The 17,612-nt window shown below is 36.4% G+C and overlaps 2 protein-coding genes across 2 annotated transcripts; one reads left to right on the forward strand and one right to left on the reverse strand.

The window, feature by feature from the left end:
• Nucleotides 1-458: 458 nt before the first annotated feature.
• LOC135635947 (uncharacterized protein C6C3.02c-like) lies at nt 459-5,061 on the forward strand. Its single transcript, XM_065147425.1, has 5 exons — nt 459-618; nt 3,816-3,875; nt 4,302-4,379; nt 4,474-4,652; nt 4,799-5,061. Exons 1-5 carry the CDS (start codon nt 522-524, stop codon nt 4,886-4,888), a joined length of 504 nt encoding a protein of 167 aa, XP_065003497.1. The 5' UTR covers nt 459-521; the 3' UTR covers nt 4,889-5,061.
• A 2,034-nt stretch (nt 5,062-7,095) lies between these two features.
• LOC103982998 (methylmalonate-semialdehyde dehydrogenase [acylating], mitochondrial) lies at nt 7,096-16,756 on the reverse strand. Its single transcript, XM_009400118.3, has 19 exons — nt 16,690-16,756; nt 16,481-16,578; nt 16,300-16,374; nt 15,343-15,504; nt 15,192-15,270; nt 14,850-15,004; nt 14,649-14,712; nt 13,609-13,688; nt 13,088-13,153; nt 11,732-11,782; nt 11,450-11,601; nt 11,187-11,277; nt 10,066-10,146; nt 9,346-9,423; nt 8,407-8,442; nt 8,290-8,333; nt 8,133-8,211; nt 7,480-7,570; nt 7,096-7,377 (listed from the first exon to the last, which is right to left on the reverse strand). Exons 1-19 carry the CDS (start codon nt 16,712-16,714, stop codon nt 7,268-7,270), a joined length of 1,617 nt encoding a protein of 538 aa, XP_009398393.2. The 5' UTR covers nt 16,715-16,756; the 3' UTR covers nt 7,096-7,267.
• Between the last annotated feature and the right edge of the window lie 856 nt (nt 16,757-17,612).

Here is a 17,612-nt window from a genome sequence, read left to right on the forward strand (position 1 = left end):
TCCACCTCCAACCCCATTGGTGTTGACAATTATGACTCCCTTCCTCTCGACAATCGTTTCTTGATGAAATACAACAATCGTTTTTTGGTAGGACTCGACGACGATGACACCATCATTGATGCTCGATGCTTTATTGGCAAGAACCACAACCTGATGGCTAGGGCTCACGATGAATGACGACGATGATGATTATATTAAATACTTAAAAGTTATATCGAAAAGGTTTGGTTCAATAAAATTGGTTATTAAGAGTATTTTGATCTTATTATGTAAATAGGGGTACTCCTAATAATAATAATAAAAAAAAAAAACATGAGGCGTCATATGATAAAATCCTTAGGGGATTCCATTGGCACCGCTTGATTATAGCCATCCTTTCATTTTGTGGCCATTTGATTGTAATCGGACGGCTCATAATTTTCTCATCGCACATTAAATCCTTACATTCATGTCGATAAGAAACTTGAAACTAAATCTCGTGACGTCTTCTCGGCTATACAAACCGAGTCCTCGCTTCCCGAATGCCCATTTCACCGCTGCGCCTTTCTAGGGTTTCGTCCTCCTCCGGCTCTTCGCTTGCGTCGCTATTCGCCATCATGCCTCGCCGAAGCTCTGGTGGTACGTGTTTGTCTTGAATGCCTTCTATCCGTTCTCTTTAGATCTCTCTAGGGCTCTGCATCATCGCCGGATGCCGTGTTGCTTTGCTTTTGGCCTCCCTCCTCATCGAATTCATGTCGATTTCCACTCGTTGGGCCATCAAATTCCTTGCCTTCGTGTTATGATCTGATGACATAATATATATGACTTCGCTCGATTCTCTGTATGCTATTCCTTATTAGTAAGACATCTTCTTTTTAACTCTTTGTACATGGTAATCTCTTTTATATAGTGTTATCGTTGTCTTTCAGGTTTAGTCCATTTGCTGCCTTCTTTATTTCTTCAATAAAATTAGCATTGGTGTAGTTGATTTGGGAGTACTAGTAGCCACTGGCATATTTAAATTTTATTTACATACATGAATTATATTGGAGTTGCTTCAGTCTAGTAATTGGCATGATTTCCTTTTCATGCAGCCAAAGTGAGGTATTACGGGTAATTCATCCAATAAATAGTTGAACACTTGAAATTTAACCAAGTATACATTATAAAAAGAATAATATGGTACGAGGATAAATTGTTGAAAAATTCATAAAAGTGGATTGTGGAAAGTTTTGTGTATATAATTGGAAGTATTGATGATTGCATGGAATCTTTAATTATCTTGGTTGTGGACCAACAAAAAAACCTATCTAATGATATAGGTGAAGCATCCGATAGCCAAAAAATTACATCAATTATGTGGACCAATAACTTGTTAGACCCCACATTTGATTCACCATGTATGAAAACAATCAGTTGTTCCACAGGTGCAACCATCATGGAATGCTGATTTTGTGAATGATTAACATTGATTATGGCAGATTGATGATTATTTACAGGAGACATAACTATCTAACATTGTTGGGGATATCTGGTTTGCGTTGGAAGTTTGTGGCATAATGGCATGAATCTGCTGATAAGAAGTAGCAAGTGATGTGTTAACTACTTTGATGTTTAAACAGGAGCCTAGGTTGCAAGTACTGTGTATCTGTGGAGGCATGTACCTTGTGATGTTTCTTCACCATATTTCTAGCGTCAAAGGCTTATGTTCCTTGTATGATTACAGAAAGGTAGTGATCATACTGTGTCCAGGGGCTAAAGTAAAATGAGCAGTACAGCAGTGATTGAATGTTGTGGTGTATTCATTGTGTGATAAATTATATACTTGGGTACAGATGTTGGAGTACCTGTGCCTGTCCGTCAGTTGCCTGATAACTTTTCATCGATTTCTTCCTATGGCTGTTATTGGACAAGACCATAATGGAATGTTTCATGATTTCAAATACTGGTTGGTACATACTTTTGTTTCATTGTTTCAAATACCAATTGGACCAGTATGTACTGATCGGCTTTAGATATATAACCAGATACCACAAATTGGTATACCACCTTCTGCATTGGTGCCATACATGTCCGACAAGTGTTGGAACTCGTGTGGGCCTGTTATTTAAAATCTTGGTTTGTGCATTGAAAATTTTTGGGTTAACAATTAGGTCAGGGACATTTGAAGATGATGGTGTCTTTATAGCCAGGTAAAGGACATGCTGAAGTTAAAGCTAACAAAAGATGTGCACAGGAAACAAACAATACCTATCAGATTTTCAAGATAACTAAGTAGAGGGAAGGATGGTACCACTTAGAATTGTAAGGTCTCCTATTGAATTGGAAGCAGGCGTAGCATTATTTAATAAATCTATGACCTAGAAGATGAGGCAATCTTATATGTCTCAGGTCTTCTACACATGGTAATGACAAAAGAAAATAGAAAGAACTTGGAGGACTAGTATGAGTTTGCATTGAGGAAAAAGAATTTGTGTATTCTAGATTCTATCTATGATGGGATCCTCTTGTGATAAGAAGGATTTACACTTGATGCAAGAATGATGTGGTGGCAAACCAAATGCACTTACCACTGTTCTTTCTTCATTGAGAAAATCACTACTTCTATCAGCTGCAACAAAATTCCATAACGATAGATGTGGGAGTCTGCGTGTGTGTGAAATAAAATAGAAGAGAGAGAATCACTACTGTTGTTAACTGCGATAATATTCCAGCAAGATATGTGGGGTTTAGTGAAACCAGAGAGAAGAGAGAGAATCACTACTGTTTTCAACTGCAATAATATTCCAGCAAGATGTATCTATGGGAGAGTGAAATAAGAGAGAAGAGAGAGAGAGAGAGAAATGACAAATAGGAAGAGAAATATTAGGCTGATTGTAAAACATGTCATCTAACTTCATTTTTAAGTTCCACCAGTTTTTCTAGGAATATATTTTATACCTATACAGTTATGTTCAAGATATTTCATTTATAACTCTAAACAACCAAGAAAAAGATTTGTAAACATTCAAAACAATCAGTTGTTCAATGTAGAAATGTTTAAATTCATCTAAACTTTGTTATTTGAGTAAACTTGCTGATTGAATTTGGACTTGAATGAGAGGATTCATGTCATGACTTGATACTAATTGATTATCCTAAGATAATCTTTGACTCTTTCATAACCTATAAGACCTACTGAGGTTTAAAATTTTGTCAAATGCATAAATTCATTTGTATGGCAGTAAAAATAAGAAAATTGCTGCTAAAATAATAGAATATGAAAGTAATCTGAGACTTGGGGTCTTGGACTCAAATAAGATTTGACCTAATCTATACAAATGCTAGACTTACTTATCTACCCCCCGACAGAAGATACATCCAATAGTTCTTTTATTCTATGTTTGTCTTCATTAGTGTCCTTTGTTATTCTTGTGAGTAGACGTCAATGTATAAATGCTTTGACTTCTGTGTCCATTTAGATAATTTTGGCATTTGATTTTTTGCAGCTGTTTCTATTTTGTTTTCTTTTTTGGCTTCTATTAAAACAAGTTCTTCTATTGCAATTGATTGGATTTCTAAGTTGTCACATTGGTTCTTAAATATAAATAGTTTCTTATCATTTGAACACTTCATTACTTCCATATTTCTTCTGCATTTGATCTCTTGGATTCTGTGTTTGGTTTTCTTGTCTCGGGCTTCTTATAGGCTTGCTAATCTAATTGGTGATATGAATCTGGTTTTTTTTCTGGTGATTTTTAGGATGCAATATATTGGTTGTATGTATTGCTTAATTACATTATTTCCTTTATTATGCTACTGAATTGTCCATCATTTAATACTCAGATAATATGTAGGTCGTTCGGCCCCTCGTGCTGCTCGACGTCCTGCTCCTGTGAGGAACCCACCCCAACCTGGTAATACTTGAATTTAAGTTGTGTGTGTTTTAGTATTTGGATAATTATTTTTAATTTAGATTTTGCTTTAACTGTTTTAATTTCATCTAATTTTCTATTTCTAGTATCAAGTGATATCAATCCCATTGATGGTGCCAAGAATCTCCACACAGATTTCACCCATTCACTGCATCTCGTTTTTGTGCATAAGTTATTGCAAGAACCAATTAGAAGACTGGCAAAAATTAAATAAATTGTACAATAGTCGATCAATTGATAATTGAAATGGAATGACAGCTTGAAAGAGAAGTTTGATTAGATTAATTATTTTAATTGTTTGAACCTTTATTATGCTTTCTGATATTTGTGAACTGTGATATGTGGCAGTCAGGACATTAGTTTAGTGGTGGCAATCAACTTAACAGTTTCTGATTTGTTTTGATGCAGCACGTCAAGCTCCGCCCCCAGCTCCTGTTCAGGGTGGTGGATCTATCCTGGGGGGAATTGGATCCACCATCGCTCAAGGTTATGATGTCATCTATCTGCTTTTCCATTTCACTATAATTCTGCATTCTAAATCTGTGGACAGATCTTGCTCATATGGGATGTTGTTTACCAGGTGTGGCATTTGGCACGGGGAGTGCCGTTGCTCATAGGGCAGTCGATGCTGTTATGGGGCCTCGCACCTTCCAGCATGAGACCATTGCATCCGAAGCTCCTACTGCAGCAGCACCTGCCAACCCAGTGAATTATGCTGGCACAGATGCATGCAGCATCCACTCGAAGGCTTTCCAGGATGTACGTGTTCTTCTGATCTCACCTTTTCTTTTCTCTCTCTCGTCTACTGCTGTCTAATTTTTTTTGTCGATGAGTTACGAGTCTGCTGTGTCTGAAGTTACCGTTGTTGAATGTTTGAAACTAAAGCTTCTGTTTCCATTCTACAGTGCATCAACAACTATGGCAGTGACATCAGCAAGTGCCAGTTCTACTTGGACATGCTGAACGAGTGCCGCAGAGGATCTGGTGCCGCTTGATCTCTTATTATTTCAGACTTGATGATCCCTTGTTTCAAGTAACAATATTAAACCCTGGTGTCAAGATATGACTTGCAACTTACTTTGTCTTACTTAGTATGGTCAATAATAATAAATCCACTACTTTGTCAAGAAATAATTGTTGTCCTTTACTACTAATTCTTTCACATTCATCGACCTGGATAGATTGAGAAAGTCGGATGGTTTTAAGTTTCATTAAATAGATCCTTCTAAGTTGCTTTTGTTTTTCAACAATAATTGTTGTCCTTTACTACTAATTCTTTCACATTCATCAACCTGGATAGATTGAGAAAGTCAGATGGTAATTTGTTTATTATAAATGACATTATAATGATTATACAGGTCAATGACCATTTTTCAAACTTTGATGTTTTTTTCTTTAACCAATATTAATATTTAAATATGCATAATTATTATAAGAACCTAAATAATCATTTAAATAATCTAATCTACAACTAGAGGACTAAAGATAGACGTAATAAGGTAAATAGGTGAAATGTAAGTTACATCATTTTCATTGCCTAAATAATTAATTTTAACTTGTTATCCATTTTATATTCTTTTAAAGTACTAATAATATTAATATATTTAATTATAAGTAAATGATAAATATCAGATAAGGGCAGGATGACAACGATGGGATTACCCTAAAAAAAATTAAAAGCTTTGAATTCATCACATAAGGGCATGACGACAAGGATGAGATTACCTTCACCATCATATCATTCATGAGGGTGAAGGTAGAGACAACATATAAGACCGACCGTAACGAGGGTGAGGGTAGGTAGAGACAACATATAAGATCGTAACGAGATAAAAGTCAAAGATAATTTTATTTTTTAGGGAATAAAAAAAATAAAAACTTTGAATTTGAAATTTGCCCTGTATATAACTCGTGCTGCTTTGAGACGTGACCTGCGACCTCTCGTTCTCGTGCTCAATGGCCTCCTTATTCTCCTATCACCTCCTTTTTTTTCTTTCTTCCTCCACCTGCTGTTTCATCTTTCCTCTCATCTTCCTGCCTGTAACGAACCTACACATAGCACTAGACCGGATCGGACCTGCACCAATCCGATCATACACTGATACAAGTCGAGTTACTGAAACTGAAACCGCAAACCTTGATTATGTTTTTTCTATAAATTATGTTATAGCAGACATTATAAACATCAAAAAGTAAGCACACTAAAATTAGGTTAATTACAAATTACCCTATAGTTAAAACTCGTTAGGATCCCGATCTTTATATTTAAAAAAATTATATTATGTTCCATTAATCCAAACGTCATCGGTTTTACCGATAAAAATATGAAAATAAATAATAATAATAATTTTAACGTTCTAGTTATTAATGTCGAATGACGTTAGTGATGACAAACGTTGATGCTATCGGAAGATGTGGGTAGCTATTATGGATGAAAAGAATGGCGACAAGATGTGTGAACCACTTTGCGTCTACGTCGATACTGACATAATTCTCGAGCGACCCTTACATTGCTATGTATCAACAACCCTTTTGCTACTTGGTAACTACATCAACATTAACGTAGATGCAGAGTGATGAAAGGGCTGCTCAAGTGGTTGTTATGGATGAGGAGAGCAACGATAGGAGGTGAAGGCCACTTTGCATCGCGTCAATGTTAATGCAATTGCTAAACGACATCGCTATGTCGATGCAAATGCTGAGCAACGAAAGGGCAACTCGATAACTGCATCAGTATCGACACAAATGTAGAGCGTCCATCAACTCTCGTCGTCGTTTTTCTCATCCACAATAATCACTCGTGACCCCTAGCAATATCGTCCTCCGCCACCATCGACATCGTTCACCACCACCAAATGTTAAATTTTATTATTATTATTTATTTTCAACATTATGATAAATAAAATTAAATATTTTACTTTCATAACTATAAAAATCGAGATGTTAAAAAAATCTACCTATAAAAGATAATCTATAATTAACTCATGAAATTATGTTATAGCAAAGGGGTAAGATTGATTGAAATTACACGCATATATAAGTTGTTATGATACACACAATCGTACCTACGGAAGCATCCACTAGCTATTGCAGACGATGACATGCATCCCCCTTCACAAGTCGGTCTACATTGTCCTGGCAAAGGATGCCTTGATAAGGAAAAGCTTGTGTGCAGTATTATCCTGTAGGCTCGGGCCGCGAATAAGAAAGCATGCTTATGTGAAAATGAAAGAGAAGCAAATTCCACCAATATTGTACAATGTTTTCCTACCAAATAACATTACTCTTATTTATTATTTGATATCCTGCAAACCAAGCATAAGCATGAGATCCGCAGGAGTGGCACGGTGCAGAGCAGAGCAGGAACAACGCGATCACGATTTATGCGATGTAGGCATTGCTAGTGAGATCCCCTGGCCAGGCGCATCCTTCCACTGTTGAGTCACCGTCTTGAGCTGTGTGTAAAACTGTACACCTGCCTTGCCTGCAAATAGGATCACACTTGGTCAAGGAACAAACAGTTTCTGAATTTTTATGCCAGAGGGTCCTTCTAAACTTGTCCAAATTAATGCATGCAAAGTCATACCATAGAAGTTGAGATCCCCAGCAAAAGAGGCCTTGGAGCCGGTGAATGAGAAGAACGGCAGAGGTACAGGAATCGGCACATTGATACCAACCTTAATGCACATTATAAAACATGTCAGGTAAAGGAAAAGGAGTCCTTCTACCAAACTATTTATATTTAGAACTTTTTACATAAGAAGACATCATGAAGAATATACAAGGATAAGATTTACCATATATGACCAGTGCAATTGGCTGCATTCTAGAATCTTTACGAGGACAATTACGTCACCTAATGACTAGTACTGCTAAAGTGTGCAAAGAAGGATTCATAAACCGGAAGCAAAAAAGGATAGGTGTGCAAATTGTGGAGCCTATTAGTATAGGTAGATATCTTGTTGCCTACAAGCCTAACATGAATGACTGCCCACACTCGCAAAAACAGAGCCATAATCTAGAGTTTCTATGGACTATGTGCAACCAGCAGAAAAAGATCATAGTGAACATCATGGCAGCTTGGCACTTGATATCCATGAATTTTTCAGTAGAACATAATATCCATGATCTATACCAATTATTATATACGAACTCTTCGCAAATTCATTAATTTCCTTTGTGATTCTGAATAAGGTTTAGGCAGACACAAAATCCATGTATTAAAATAGTACAACCTACCTGTCCAGCCTCAATCTCAGTCTGAAATTTTCTTGCAGCAACACCTGATGTTGTAAATATGGATGCCCCATTACCATATCTGAGATATCGAAGAACCATTCAGTTAAATCAGCAGTGGTTACCAAGTCTTGAAATGAAAATTAAAAGTAAGCTTTACTTGTTACTATTGACAATATGGATAGCATCGTCAAGGCTGTCAGCCTGTCACCAAAAAGTAAAAAACTGTCAGATCTAGAGAAGAAAAAGAACTTTAAAGCAATAAAATGAATTTTACCTTCATCAAGAGCAAAACTGGACCAAATATCTCCTCCTGTTAAATTTAATAAAACAATGAAATTAAACTTCGATATTGTTCATCAAAATGGAATAATTCCACCTGGTGTGATTTCACCAATGATACAGTTGTTTTTTGTATATGTACACTTGAAATAAAATGTATTGGCATATGTAACCATCGAAAACTGGATTATGCATTCCTCTTATTGCAAATATAAACATCCTAACACACTCCTTTTCCATTTGACCGATGTTGGGTGGTATAAGTTACATAAGTCAATGATTAATCCAACAAATCACTTACTATGCTACCCCTTATAATATTGTTCTTTGCTAATGACCCTCTGGTTGCTTTTCATGTTCCCTCCTCCAGTACACCAAAAACAAGTCATGGGATATAAAAGGAAATTAGATTTGTGAGCATGTCAAGCCTGTCTGCCGCCAAGCCCTTCACTCCTATTTCTTCACACTGACACCAGCTCCTTTTCTCTCTCATGGTTTCCTTTACTTTCAACTGTCAGCATGTGATGGTACAACTGAGCTGCCACGCCTGCTCACCTTTCAGTAAGTTCACATCCTTAAACTAAAAAGTAGTTGATAAAACTTTTTTGCAAATGACTTTTGTTCTAATACACACAATGCCATTCAAGATAGCAAATGGAGGAGCTAACGAAGGTTTCTAACTATATAGTTATACATGCACAATTCAATTTTAGAGCGGCATATATGCAAATACATTGTGCATGTAGCCAAACCCATATAGTCGGGACCTTACAGCTAATACTTTAGAGGGCCATGCACGCAAAACCACATTATTCAAGTACTGCTTCAAACCAGATCAGACTTCGTAACAAAGAAAATTGTTCACATTTTTATGGTTGCACTGGAACAACTGGCAAAGAGGAAACAGGCAACAGTGAGGGCGAGAAATATGTACCTTGTAACATTCCATGTCACTTGTAGTATCAGCTAAAATAGTAGGACCAACGAAGTTGCCATTTTCAAGACCACGAACCTAACAGAACAGGATCAATGATAATTATTAGTTGACCATCGATTAGAATACAAACAAGAAACTCTCAACTTAATTATCACTTTCATAAGCAACCCCTTCGACACCATTTGGTAGATAACTACCTCAACAAAATAGTGACCTAAGCACTTTATTTGCAATATAAACAAGCAAATCTCAACTTAATTATCACTTTCATACAGACTAAGCAACCCCTTGGACATCATTTGGTAGATAATTACCTCGGAAAAAAATAGTGATCTAACCACTTTATTTGCAGTATCATTTTACAGAAAGAGAGAGTTTATTGACCAAAAATGCAATAGAGCTCTTTCTCTAGTCCAGACAACAACAGCATTTAGCAACTAGGATCCCATTCCATGTATACTAGGCTTGTTACTTGTTCCAAAGAGACACACTTTTACTAAGTGGTAGGGTCACCTTAAGGTAAACCCAGTGCTCAAAACTTTCTTTGCAGCATTTCATGCAGGTATTTTTGTTGGGTTCTCATCTTATAGAATAAAAATCTGATAATCAACAATATGATGAAATATTGAAACTTAGCATGAAGTAGAACATGTCAGTTAAATGCGAAAGAAAAATAGTATTTCACAATGAAATGCTCAACATGTGAGACATGCATACCACAATGTCTCTGCCATCAAGTACAACCCTAGCACCACTTTCTACACCACTTTGGATTAATTTGCAAATCCGATCCTTCGCCTGCCACACAATGGGCAACAAATTTCAAAAGGGTCAGAGATTGTTTATGAGACAAGTAACAAAATGTCAATCATATGGAAGATCCAGAGCTTTATTGAAGGGAAAACTGAGGCAACAATAGTATGAAGTAGTCAATCAAAAGACTTGCTAAAACAGGGAAACCAAGGAAATATGATAATTAAACTAAGGATGCAGATACAAAATAAGACATGCCATTCAATTATTGAACCTGAAAATAAATGAGAGAACAACTAGCTGAAAGAAAAAAAATGATGCACATTTTCAAGTTAAACAAAACCAAGAAACTTGTCTTTACAAAATAAGAAAATGTAAATTTTGCCATCAGTTTAAAGAGAATTGAATCTTCAATTTGAAGTTCACAAATTCTAAATCATAAAGGGCTCAATTACTCTATATCCGGTCTTCAAAAAACAAAATATTCTCCCTAAGGTAAGATATTAAAGCTTTATCAGCATTCTGAGGTTAACAAGGCTATTCTATGTAATGACATATTTAATTGCCCATGTTGTAACAAAGTCAACAAGGTTATTCTATGTAATGACTGTTGTAACAATGTTGCAAAATTGAAATGTCAGTTCTATATTGTTCCATGCTAATGTGGATGTCCTAGCATAGCTGTCAACTAGATAAGCAAAATTATGGCTTCCATTATAAGAGAACACATTCAAGACTCCCCCAGGCAAACCACAACTTTTCCGAACGGTTCCTCATCAATTCATCACTCATTAGTGTTTTCATATCTCCATGTAGAAAAACTTACAGCAAGCTTACATATCCGGTAAGAGAAACACAATCAAGACTCCCCCAAGCAAACCAGAACTTTTATGAAGGGTTCCTTATCAAATCATCACCCATTAATGTTTTCATATCTCCATGTTGAAAAACATAAAAAAAACCTACATATCCAATAAGTAAATATTGTTTGACTCAATGGGATCAGTTCATGGGCAAACTTAATATATGAGAATGCTTACACAACAATGTTTTAGCAGACTGTTGACATCTTTAGATAATAATACCTGTCTGCTAATCACTGGACCGAGGTCTGTCCCTGGCTCTGTTCCTGCATTTACCTTTAGCATTTTGGCACGTTTAATTAGTTCATCCTCCCTGGCGAATTTAAAAACTAATAAGAGGTTTATTTCAAAAAAAGAAAATCAAAAGAGGTCTACACAAACTATGAGCCACAAATTTAATGCCCCAAAATACTATTATTAAGTTTTTTTTTACACACAAGATGATTATGTAACTACCTAATCATAGTCATTGAAATAAAATATACCATGATTTTGAGCCTCCAACAAACACAGCAGTGCTCAGTGCCATACACCTTTGACCAGCAGCACCAAATCCCGCAGCAACTAAGGCATTTAAAGTAGCATCTGGACTTGCATCAGGCATGATAATAGCATGGTTCTTTGCACCCATGTTTGACTGGAGAGTAAAGCATTAATGGTACATGCATTGTTTGTGCAAATATATGACAATCATCTAAATGGAAGAAACAGATGGCAAAAGAAAATGATCACTCAAGAATTTTTATCCGATAAAAAGACTAATATACCTGGACACGTTTCCCTTTAGCTGCTGCTCTAGCATAAATGTGCATTCCAGCCTATAAATAAGCAAGCAAAAATAAAAGAAAAAGTTAAAGCCTAATGAAGGTCAAGTCATACATTCAATTAGATCTACTTGAGTTATACTTTCTTAAGTTCTTTATGAATCATCAACTATAGTTTCTAGAGTGTTTGTTAGCAATCATCTGTCAGGAAAAAGAAAACTATATACCACTCCTAATAAGGGACTTATCCTACCAGGACTAAGCATCAAGAAGATAGATATGATATATACCTCAAGTCAAATATTTTTAAATACACGAGTATTTCACAACTAGGAATGGTAGGAGTTCTATAATAACAATCATATCACTAATCTAAATCTGAGAAGTCAACTCCACATGCAAATTGAGGAAACTACAAACTATACTACAAGTTCCTGAAACTTCATCTTGGTATGGTCACAAATTTTGCTATGAAACCAACATTATTCAACATAAGGTTGTTATTTGTATGATAGGTCTTGTTGCTCCAGCAATTCAGTTTTTAAAAGTTAGACTTGGGCATGGGCCATCTGAACACATTATTCTGATTGGTCCAGATTAGATGCCTAAATTTTGCAGGTGGCTTAATATGACTAAGTGCAGCTAACACTGATTTGAGTGGGCTTGATCTTGTGAAACTAAGATCTGTCTAGTTAAAGACATTTCGATACCAGTATATCTCACATCTAATCTATCTGTGAAGGTATTGGCATTGAAATTTTCAACATGATCTCCTAAAATTTAGTCCAAGAAAATTATGTCAGGCCAGACCCCAAGTACCCATCCAGGCATAGGTCTTGAATTCTCAGTGCTAAACCATGTCTGCTAGGCCAGTTCATTTACATATGATTCTCATGTCAGAATTTCTTTATTCTGGCAAACAACTTAATTCTTCAATTAACACATGAAGATCCAAAATCATCATCCAGCAAAACCTTACACATTAAGACTTAGAAACATCAATATATTTTCAATAATCAAAAAAGGATTTCATCCTAATAGCTAAAAAATGCAGCATTTAGGTAATAATTGCTCACCCCTTTAAGCATAAATAATTAAAATATGTTCTTAAAGGATTGCTCACGAAAGAATGTTCTTAAAGGATTCACTAGGTGGACCACAATATTAAAATAAAAAAGAAATGCATGGACAAAATAAGAAATAAACTGTGCGACAAATTATATTATGTAACAATTTGCTTTAAGTGCATAGAGATGTCATCAAGTGCTAGAACTTAAAGAGTCTGGTAATGTTAAATGTCCAGCACAAAAAAAATGTGATTAAGCAGTAGGGTAAACGACAATCAGAGGTATCACTTACTGTGTTTGAACCAACAAATGATATGGCCTTTATGTCCTCATCATCACAAATATTGTTAACAATATTCTGTCAAATAACATATGTCAGAATTTTTTTAATTAAAGACATGAAATACCAAGAATTAAATTTGAAAAAAATTCAGAAGCTTCAAGAAAGAAAACCCAATGAGAACCCCACCAGCATTCGTCATATGTTCTTCTTTCACAGGTCACTTTAGTATTACACATAAGAGACATTATAAACATGCCATTTGACACTTTAAAATCCAATATTTGTTGTATAGCTTGCCACTTAAATATGAAGGTCTAAATAACAAAAATTTCGAGTGTAGGAAAATCCTATTGTGCAACAGACCCTAAGATATGTGTTTCACACTTAACATTTTGCCATGTAGTATATCTACCCTCCAATGTACCACAAGTATCTGAAGCACTGCATCAACCCTTATGTGATTCACATATTATGTAGTTAGGAATCACTTAGCAACTGCAAGATATGCAAACATCCAGAATAATACTTACATTGGTGCCGTGAACAATATTTAAGACTCCATCTGGCAACCCAGCCTCCTTTGCTAGTTCCGCAAGCATCATTGAAGCTCCTGAAAGAATACTGAGAGATGTTAACTCTTCCATTTCTGATTTTAATAGTTGGTTCTTTTTCTTCTCCAGTATTATAAAAAATAATAACTTATCTTTAAGTTCAATATACAGTTCATGGAAGCTTATCTATTACCCAGAGTTCATCTTATTAAAAACTAAACCAACTGATTTCCAAAACCACTATAAAATTATACTAATAGAAGCTCAACAGTCAAACTTAAGTATGATTACTATAATGGATTAGTTCATGATAGCTTCATTTTGCTCATCTGCACCAAAATCATGTAATACATTCATAAAAAGTAACTTCAGGATTTGAGTTATAATACTCTGTTTTTGATCTTCATCACTCTACAATATGGCATTTAGCTCAGTTAAGATGTGTATTTACTGATAGCTATTTGGTTTCTGATCAAGTTGCACAGCATTTATAGAAGAGATATCTGGCCTCTGATTGAATAGCACCTACTCAAGGGATGCCCTTCACTATATAAATATAAAAGAGTTAATTTGTGTAATGGACAGTCCAACACAACTGTCGACATAAAATTGACAGTCTTATTATGGGTAAGCCCCACAACCCTTTTCTGTAGTATCCTATGAAGTCTTGCTAAACTTCCACATGCCAAGTACTATAATAGCTGATAGAGAAGATTATTACAGCTATTACTGTACAGCCAGGATAAAGGATCTTGATAGTGCATGGTTAATATTCCTTCAATGAGATAAAACATGGACAAAATAATCATACAGAGCCAACCTCTCATTCTGAATATTTGAAACACTGACCTATAAAGTTTCTTACATGATTATCATTTCATTTGATATAACAGGTAGACATTAGGAACAAGCATCAACATGAATTTTGGTAATATTTGTAAGTTCTTTTTTTTTTTCAATTTTCCAATTCTGATATCAAAATACTAAAATAGTTATTCCAACTGACAAATATGTTTCACCTGGATCTTTCTCTGATGGCTTTAAAACATAAGTATTTCCACAAGTAACTGCCACTGGGAACATCTGTGTTGAATAGATATAAAAAGATAAATGATGGTAAAGGCATACAACTGAATGAGATCTCTAAAATGCAAAGTCCAGGTGTGTAAACAATTAAGGTAGATCTTATAATATTATCCAAGAAAGGCATGTTCACATACCCATAGGGGAATCATTGCAGGAAAGTTGAATGGGCATATCCCAGCACACACACCAAGAGGTTCTCTAATACTATATGTGTCGATACCATTTGAAACATTGGATGCATATTCACCCATCTGTAATGTTGCCATTCCACAAGCATGCTCGACCACCTCTGGTAAAATGAAACCACAAAATTAATGAACTTAAATTTCCATCCAAAAAATTAGACTGGTCATACTCGGATCTCAATTATAAAATACAATTCAAGGAATCATAAGGGGTGCATGACCATGGCCTCCCAAGGCATCCAAGAGAGTATGAAATTTGTAAAAACAATAAAGATTATAATCTAAACTGACCTAAACCACGAAAAACATCACCCTGAGCATCCTTCAGTGTCTTCCCCTGTTCAGTTGTAATATTCAAGGCAAGCTTATCCTGAAACAAGTACATAAAATCCAATATTAAAACATTCAATCCCAATAAAAGTTCAAGCTCCAGCTGGATTACCATGTCCCTTCGGATAAGCTCTTGAAGTTTGAACATAATCCGCTGCCGTGTTGTCAAAGGTACATTTCTCCATTGTGGAAATGCACTTTTTGCGGCACCTACTGCTGCTTTGAACTCTTCATTAGTAGTTAAAGGAACCCTCGAGACCACCTCTTGTGTTGCCTATCACGTCCACAAATAAAAGATTCACATCTTCCATGAAAAATGCTATCAGAAAGAACTTTGGTCAGAGTTTTAGCTTTGCACTTATTAAGTCCTTCAGTTACAACAGCACACATGTACACACATGTATACATTCTGTAAATTCAGACTTAAATGGAGTTAGAATTAAAGATCCACACCCTCCCAAGTTAACAGGTTATGTCTGAACTGGATTAAATCCTTGGGCACGATCTCAGCAATAATTATGGTTGTGTTTTAGCTAAAATGAACTGTTGTTTTTTAGCTAAATGTCTCAAACAAACTGTAAGTTCATTTTCATATACTTTGTTTTAAGAATGGAAAGAAGTGATCGATAGCAAAATTAGTAGCAAGAGTACCATAACTCTGTGACATTGTAGAATGAAGTAGAATCACACCTAGATCAAATTACAAGAAACAAGTCCAATTTAAGTTGTATTTCTCATCATCCAAGCCACTCTACACAAGTGAAATAATCAAACAGGCAACCAAATCTTTGAATGGGTAGATACTAATAATGCTTGAAGTAATCTTTATATCTACGAATCCTGAAATTTCAGATCGTTCATTAACATGCATCCGCGTGTTCTTTGGATACAAGCAGACCATTAAATTTATCAAGCCTATCAGTCACAACAAATTAAATATTTAAAACTCAAAATTCAGCATAATCATATAGAAATAGGGATCTAATGATCCAATTGACAACGAAATGTGTAAACTGGAACGATGATTAACTGATCCAAGACAAACATGAACCGTACTCGACAAACTTACAGGGTTTATGACATCGATCCAATCCTCCGACTGTGACTCAACGAACTCTCCCCCGATGAGATTCCGAACCCTCGGCTGCAATTCCTCATCAAGTTAATCCTTCTATCCAGAAGGGCACGATGTTTCGCGGAAAGGATCAAGAGCAAAACGCATCAATCGGAAAAAAGATCCGAACGCTTACGGGATGGGTTCCGTGGATCGACGACGCTTCCGCAGCGGTGGATAGGCGAAGGACCCGAAGGGCGGTGGCGGAACACCGCCATGCCCGAAAGCCGGCAACTGCAGAGGAAGAGAGAAGGTGTGAGAAAGAGTTTGAGAAACGAAATTTCGGGGATTAACGGCGGAGGATTAGGGTTTTAAGGAGCGGAGAGGGGAGGGGAAGGCGGTCACCTCGGTGAAGCGAAGAGCGCAGCATGCTTGGGCAGGCGGCGGAGGGAGATGGAATGAGTATAGTTTGGACTCCACATCATTCGTTCATATACATATATATATACACGCATATACGCAGGCTGACGTACAGCATCCTTACTTAAAAATGGGACCCGCATCAGGTACCTTTCCTGTGATTGTAACATGGGTCCCACGATTACATTATTTCTTCCAGTCACAAGTCAGGTACTGCGCACGGGTATGACACGTAATGGTCCACGGGATGAGCTTATCGGACAGGTGCGGAGCATTCGTATAGATGTACTTCCTTTTTTTACCAGCGGTTCATTCCTCACGCGCCAGAGATTGCCCGTTTGTGAATGGGCAAAGAATTGGGCCCACATGGGGTCCATATCTTGCTCCAGTGGAGGCAGGTAAGATCTATCGCCTAAGACAGAAGCGGGCGGAATGTGTTCGTGTTTGATCCGTGGTACATGGTGCTTGCGGGACCCACCTGGCACGGATAAATATTGGCTGACACGTGAACCGGTCAGCGTGAAGTGGCATTAGAATCCAGAAACAAGTCACGAACTCCATCCGTTGTACTTGTCGAGTCACCCGTGACGCCATCATAATGGTTTCACTGGTCTCCGTATGTAAAATCACCCATGACGCAGAAGTAATTATATATATATATATAATAATGATATCAATGTAGAATATAAAACATATGAAGTTTATATTGCCTGAGAAATACCGAGTTTGAAATACTCCAAATGTACAGTGTTCTATGTCTCAATTAGTTAAACAAAGTAGGAAGCACCATCAGAAAAAGAGACGGAAAAACCAAACCACGTGATGAATCATTTGTTGGTTCTATAAGCACTAGACATCATATAAATTCACTGTTTCAATCAACACTAAGGATTGACGTTTATGGTGCT

Source organism: Musa acuminata, chromosome BXJ3-4 (assembly GCF_036884655.1).
Source record: "Musa acuminata AAA Group cultivar baxijiao chromosome BXJ3-4, Cavendish_Baxijiao_AAA, whole genome shotgun sequence".
Classification (NCBI taxonomy): domain Eukaryota; kingdom Viridiplantae; phylum Streptophyta; class Magnoliopsida; order Zingiberales; family Musaceae; genus Musa; species Musa acuminata.